The sequence below is a fragment of the Hipposideros armiger genome, unplaced genomic scaffold (genome assembly GCF_001890085.2).
Source record: "Hipposideros armiger isolate ML-2016 unplaced genomic scaffold, ASM189008v1 scaffold_210, whole genome shotgun sequence".
In the NCBI taxonomy this organism is placed as follows: domain Eukaryota; kingdom Metazoa; phylum Chordata; class Mammalia; order Chiroptera; family Hipposideridae; genus Hipposideros; species Hipposideros armiger.
The window spans coordinates 1,766,390-1,773,843 of record NW_017731560.1 but is presented as its reverse complement, the minus strand read 5'-3'; the positions used below and the strand labels follow the sequence as shown (position 1 = coordinate 1,773,843).

General features: G+C 38.5%; 1 protein-coding gene across 2 annotated transcripts in view; it reads right to left on the bottom strand.

Moving 5' to 3' along the window:
- Positions 1-5,644: 5,644 nt before the first annotated feature.
- Positions 5,645-7,454, bottom strand: part of ARHGAP36 (Rho GTPase activating protein 36) — a 32,020-nt gene continuing 30,210 nt past the window's right edge. The window contains exon 12 of one of the 2 annotated variants that reach the window (XM_019653920.1): positions 5,645-6,899. In XM_019653920.1, the coding sequence (XP_019509465.1) occupies positions 6,742-6,899 (158 nt within the window). In that variant the 3' untranslated portion in view covers positions 5,645-6,741. The remainder of the gene's footprint in view (positions 6,900-7,454) is intronic. The other variant, XM_019653919.1, reaches the window with a different exon arrangement.

The window sequence follows — 7,454 nt, the reverse complement described above, 5'->3', positions numbered from 1 at the left end:
ATATTATTTTCCAGAAAATGGTAAGGCATTACTGTGAGACTCGTGGCCATTTCATCCCTAGAAGAGTGTCATGGATAGGGGTATGGAGAAACTTGTCAAACTTCCTAAAGAAACATTGAATGTCCCATGTTGACTGGTATGACATTTTAAATTCCCAAAAGTCTCATTTAGTGAATTAATTTGTATTAATTTGTGTTATAAGATACTCTGTCTTAGAAGACTAGTCTCCTGCTAGCCTTGAAGAAGCAAACAGATATGTTATGAACTGCCTATGGAGATAACCACATGGTAAGAAACTGAAAGTGGACTCTAGGAGGGTTATGTCTAACTGACATCCAGTAAAAAAAAAACAAAGGCACGTAGCCATACAGTTGCAAGGAAATAAATTCTCCCAATAAACTCAGTGATGATTTTGAAGCATATTCTTCCCTAGCTGATCCTTGAAATGAGAATACAGCCCAAACAATACCTTGATCATAGCTTTATGAGACCCAGAGCAGATGATCCAGCTAAGTCATGCCCAAATTCCTGACTCACAAAACTTGTGAGACAATAAATGTGTGTTGTTTTATGCTACTGCACTGGAGGTTATAACCAGTGCAATAAGACAAGAGAAATAAGAGACATCCAGATTTCAAAGGAATAAAGAAGACTTTATTCACAGATGCCATAATCATCAATGTAGAAAATCCAATGGATTCTACAAAACAAAACCACCATAATTAATAATATATAATCTGAACTTATAAATATTACTTATATTTCTGTATATTAGCAAATTAAATGTTTTTAAATACCACTTACAATGGCAGAAAAATGTGAAATACAGAGAAGTCTAACAAAATAACTGAAAGACAACTGAAAACTAAAAGTTATTGCTGGTAGAATATAAAGAAGACCTAAATAAATGGAAATTTACCTTAGTGAGTAAAAAGACTGAAAATTGATCTACAGATTCACTGCAATCCCAATCAAAATACTATGAGGCTCTTTTGCATAAATTGAAAACTGATTCCAAAATTCATATTGAAACCCAAATGACCTAGAATGTCTCCGAAAATTTGGGGGGGGAATAACAAATTTGATGGCTCAACAAAATGGTAGCAAAGCAAATTCAACAGCACATTAAAAGGATCATAATCATGATCAAGTGGGATTTATTCTTGAGATGCAAGAATAATTCAACATACACAAATTGTAAATATGGTATACCACATTAATAGAATGAAAGACAGAAATCATATGATCTCGGCTACTGTAAATGATGCTGCAATGAACATAGGGATACATATATCATTTTGAATTAGTATTTTTGTTTTCTCCAGATAAATACCCATAAGCGGAAATGCCAGGCTGTATGGGTTATTCTATGTTTAATTTTTTGAGGAATCTCCATATCATTTTCCACATTTGCTGTACCAATTTATAATCCTACTGACAGCGCTTAGGGTTCCCTTTGCTCTACATTCCTGCCAACAAGTTATTTCTTGCCTTTTTGATGATAGACACTCTGACAGGTATAAGGTGGCATCTCATTATGGCTTTGATTTACATTTCCCTGATGATTAGTGATGTTGAGCATCTTTTCATATGTCTGTTAACAATATGTATGTCTTCCTTCTTTCCTTCTTTGGAGAAATGTCCATTCAGGTCTCCTGCTAATTTTTAATCAGGTATTTTGATGTTGAGTTGTATGAGTTTCTTACATATTTTGAATATTAACCCCTTATCAGATACATGATTTGAAAATATTTTCTCCTATTCAACAGGTTGCTTTTTCATTTTGCTAATTGTTTCTATTCTTATGGCAAAGCTTTTTAGTTTGATGTATTCCTACTTTTTATTTTTGCTGTCATATCCAAAAAAATTGTTTCCAAGACAAATGTTGAGAAGCATTTCTCTTACATTTTCGCCTAATAGTTGCACAGTTTCAGGTCATGCATTTAAGTTTTCAATCTATTTTGAGTAAAGTTTTGTGAGTGGCATAACATATGGGTCCAATATCATTCTTTAGCCTATGTTTATCCAGTTTTCCCAGTGTTATTTATTGAAGAAACTATCTTTTCCCCATTGAGTATTCTAGGCTCTCTTGTCACATATTAGTTGACCATATATGTGGAATTTGATTTCTGGGTACTACTCACTTCCATAGGATATGGGTCTATTTTTAGGCCAGTACCATACTGTTTTGATACCTATAGCTTTGTAATATAGTTTGAAATCAGAAAGTGTGATACCTACAGCTTTGTTCTTTCTGAGGATTTATTTAGCTATTTATGTCTTTTTGGTTCTATACAAATTTTAAGATTGTGTTGTCTTTTTAAAAATTTTTCTGTGAAAAATGCCATTGGCATTTTGATGAGGATTGCTCTGAATCTACAGATCGCATTGGGTAGTATAGGCATTTTGATAATATTAATTCTTCTGATCCATGAGCATGGGGTATCTTTCCATTTGTTTTGTGTCTTCTTTAATTTCTTTCATCAAAATCTTGTCGTTTTCAGAGTACAGACATTTCACTTTCTTAGTGAAACTTATTCTTAAATATTTTCTTCTCGATGCTGTTGTGAATGGCATTGTTTTCTTTATTTCTTTTTCAGTCATTTCATTTTTAGTGCATAGAAACACAACTAATTCCTGTATGTTGATTTTATATGCTGAAACTTTACTGAATTCATTGACTAGTTCCAATAGTTTTAGGTGGTGTCTTTAAATTTTTCTATACATAAAATCATATCATCTGCAAATAAAGACAATTTTATTTCTTCTTACAATATGGTTGCCTTTTATTTCTTCTTTTTAAAGATTTTATTGGGGAGTGGGGGAGGGAACAGCGCTAGAGAATCAGGGGAGAACAAGCAAGTTGCTGTCCTTTTGTTCTTCAGTCTAGTTGTGGAGGACGTCGCTTCACTGGCCCATGTTGGTACTATGATCATTGCGCTCTTTCCGGCTGAGGCAGCCGGTCGCCGGCCATTGGACGGCCACTCATTGTGGCTCACGGCAGTTCACGCCTGCTGCTGGCTGCTCATGCTGGTTGCTGGCCACTCATGGTAGCTTACGGCAGCCCACTGCAGCCCCATTGCAGCCTCACTGCAGCCTACACCGTTGCCGGCGACTCACAGCAGCCCAGCTCCATGTTGAGCTGTTGTTCACCACCTTAGCTGTAGAGGGCGCAGCGTCACTGGCCCACATGGCATCCGAACTAGCGGCCCTGCTGCTCAGAGCTCACTCTCCCAAGCCAACTCTTAACCAATGAGCCACTCGGCTGGCCCACCTTTTATTTCTTGATCTTGCCTGGTTGCTCTAGCTAGGACTTCAAGTATTATGTTGAATAAGAGTGTTGAAAGAGGACATCCTACTATTGTTCTTGATCTTAGTGGAAAAGTTTTCAATCTTTAACTATTTGATGTAATGTTAGCTGTGGGCATTATATGGCTTTTATTATATTGAGGTATGTTCTCCCTATGCCCAATTGGTTGAGAGTTCTTGAATGTTGCCAAATGCATCTGTTGAAATGATCATGTATTTTTTTAAGAAAGTATAGTTGCCATAAAATATTATACTAGTTTCAGGAGTACAACATAGTATTTGACTTTATATACCTTATAATGTGATCACCACAATAAGTCTAGTAACAATATGTCATTGTGCAAAGTTATTAAGGTACTATTGATTATATTCCCTGTGCTGTACACTATATCCCTGTGTCTTATTTATTTTATAAGTGGAAGTTTTAATCTATTATTCTCCTCCACCTTTTACTCATCCCCAACCCCTCCTTTCTGGCAACCATCAACTTGTTCTTTGTATCTATGAGTCTGTTTCTATTTTGTTTGTTCATTTTTTAAAAAGATTCTACATATAAGTGAAATAATATGGCATTTATCTTTGTCCGATTTATTTCACTTAGCAGAATGCCCTCAAGGTCCACCCATGTTGCAAATGACAAGATTTTATTATTTTTAATTGCTGAATAATATTCCTCTGTGTGTGTGTGTGTGTGTGTGTGTGTGTACACAAAATAATAAAATGAGTTTACTTGTGCTTTTTCCACATGGCTTAAAAACCACCAAATAAACCAGGTAACAAACAGGAAAGTAGATTCTTTCAAAACATTCCCTTCACTTCGTGGCCTTCCGTGAAACCAGGTTTTCTTCTGATCGTATTGTTTCCCTTATATTCCTCCCCAGTGCTCACTAAGTTACATATTTAAAGTACAGGGAACAGTGAGGATAATGCCTATGTCTAATCACCACTCTCAGCCCCAATCTCTTGGTTAGTAGTCAGCACTGGGGAGGAATATAACAAGACTTAGAGTGGATGAGCTCTACATTTTTCACTGGCTTTAATATTTAAGGGCTCTAGATACAACTGCTAGGGTCTGCCTGAGATATCACAGTTATTATCTAACAGCTTGTCTTATCTGGAGAGAAAGGACATATTAGGAAGGAACTTGAAGGTTGCTTGTTAAAAGTGCAAACCACATCCAAAACGTACTGACTGCAGGCATCGCAATGCATCTTTATGTCAGTGGAAGAATCCTAAAATGAATGGGCCAATGTAATCTAGTGGTTAAAGACTTCAGCTTTGGAGACTAGCTGTTTTCCACTAACCAGGTGTGAAATTTAGGCAAGTTATTTAAACTTTCTGTATCTTATTTTCCTCAGTAAGACAATGACAGTGATGGTTAGCATGTATCTCAGAGTTGTTATTAATATTAAATAACATGATGCATGTAAAGCTTTAAACAGTGTCAGACATTTTTTATAAAAACTAAATATGTGTTAACTATCATTATAATCATTATAAAATAATAATTATTATAGGAGGGGTAAAATGTTACATTTCTGCTGTCTAAAACTCTACACAAGGAAATAACCTAAAGCACAGTGTGCAAAAATAAAAATACATACCATTTCACTTTCTGGAGCCCTGTCCCTAATATGGGAAATTTCCAAGCATGTCATGAAGTCTCAAGCTTTCAAGAAATGTTGGAGGTCCCTCCAGTCAAATAGCAGCCCACTCTTCTCTTACACTTGGAAATCATGTCTCCAGGTGTTTCTAGGTTTTCATTTTCACCAGTCCAGGGGAGATTTCTCAGTTGAAGAAACTTAGTGATCTATCTTTTTATTCCCCTTCCTCCTGTTAGAGGCCTTCTTCTTAAGCTTCGTTCCTTTCCCCTACTTCTCTTTTATCCCTCCTTAACCATTTATTCTACTTTAACCCTTGCATTCTCTTTATTCGATTGCATCTCTTCCCCTTTTTTCCATTTTACTCCCCTTTATTGCATATCACCCTCTCTCCTTTTGTCCACATCACCCACTCCCCTTAGTTCCTCATCATTCCCTCCTGTTTATTCTACCTCAGCCCCGCCCCGTAATTTCTCATTTTGCTTTCCTCTTTCTTCTACCTTACTTCCTTGATTCCACTTCATTTCATCCTCTTATTTCAAGTAACCCCTTCGCCTTTCTCCTACATCACCCCCTCCTCTTTATTCCACTCACTCCATCCCTTTGTACGATGTCACCCCTCCCCTTATTCCACATCACCGTCATCTCCTCTTTCATCTTCAGCTCCAGTCAGAGCATCCCAACTCTCCAACAAAATTTCGAATTAAAAAAACAACAACACAGTAAGCCAAGAATATTCTGCTGTCACCATACAGATGTTTATTAATGATAAATGCCAGAGAAGTTTTAACAATCACAAATCTTCGAGCTCTGCGGTTGTTACCCATTATGTGATCAGTTTCTATCCCTCAATACAATACATTCTTCATTCTATGGACCTTAGCAGTTGTTACTCTTAAATATCAGCTATAATTTTGGATGTCATACATAACCCATATCTGTGTTACCAGAGCATGTCCCGCAAATTTTTACCGTCCTGCATAGAGGAACTATAAAGACGATAGATAAGATCATTTGTAATCAGGTGACTAACTACTTGGAATTATGTGTCCATACCTAACTAGCTATTTTGTTGACAACAGGGTATGAACCCCAGCTGTCTGTAAAACAAATCCAGGGAATAAAATTAATTTTTTCCTCTAACTTTTGACCAAATGAAAGCTAGACTTATACTTGAGAGTGTTCTTCGTGTTGGCATTACCTGAGCAAAACTGCACAGAATTTTGGGAATGGCTGGTTGATGAGCCATTGGTCTAAACAATTTTGGGGGAAAATATCCTGAGGTGGTGGAGTTGCTGCGGGGACATGGCTATGAGTTGGTGTGACATGGTTTAGCATTAATAGTTTGTCAGCTGTCAATAGGCTGACCTAACGTCCTAGCATGCCTCTTGAGGGCCTTTCCAGTTGAGCTCTCGGGAGGAGGGTAGGAAAGTCAGGAAAAGCATGCAATCCCCTTTGGGGGAGGGAAAGCACCTCAAGATTTGTGAGCTTCTCTGGGACAGGTGTTTACCACAAATGTCACATCAATTAAAGGAAGGGCTGTAGTGTGGGAAAGCCAGGATCAAGGGTAAAAGAGAAAGGCAAGGTAGCACCAGGGAGCCTGGGCATGACACAGAAACATCTCTGCTTTTACCAGCTGAAGGGACCAAGCATCCCCAATGCAGGGGCTGGCAGTGTGTTTGGAATTCATAGCCTGACCCGAGCATCAGGTGGAACTCCTTCTCATCCTGAGATCTTTACCTTTAAGATGCACTCCTTAATGTTTCCTGTGACATCCCAGGTCACCCCCACCCTTTTTCCCTGTCTGGCACCTCATAGAAGGAAAAAACATCTAAGGAAAGAAGTAGCCGATGCCAGTTTTGGCCTCCTTCTCCCGGGGCACACGGAGCAATGGGCGGTCTTGCTCCAGAATGGGGGGGTTACCCGCTCCTTCCTCATCGTCATGGGAACGGGCAGTGCCGGGAGGCACAGCTGGCTCCTCAGAGGAACCTGGAAAATAGTAACAATGTTATCTCCTTATGTTTCTACACTTCATACTTTACACAGCACCCAAGGGACTAAGACCTAATTTTGAGCTTCAAATACACTATGAGGCAAGAAGTTAGAGCAGGAATGATTATTCCCACTTGACTTATAAGAAAACTTCAACCTAACAGTAGAATATAGATCTCTAAAGGTAGGCCAACTGTGGAAGCTGTGGGTGGGGGAAGAGAGGTTGGTTAGAGAACAGAAAGAGTGAGACAGATACCCCATGCTCAGAGCAAACGGATAATACCTCCAGGGAGGCGGGGAAGAATGCGGCCTCCTAACAACCACCACCACCCTATAACCAGCCTAACTAATTTTACTACACAAATGAGTAACAAAGCTGGAGCCGGAAGCTTACAGTACTTCATGGAGGGGAGAAAGCAGGTGTCGGTCTTCAATGACTCTGGGGAGGACTTGTAGTCCATGACTTGACCAGGCTGAGACTTGTTTTTAAGAAGGATGAGGGTGGTATCTACAGGAGATGTAACATCTGCATCTTCTTTATGGAACTGGATT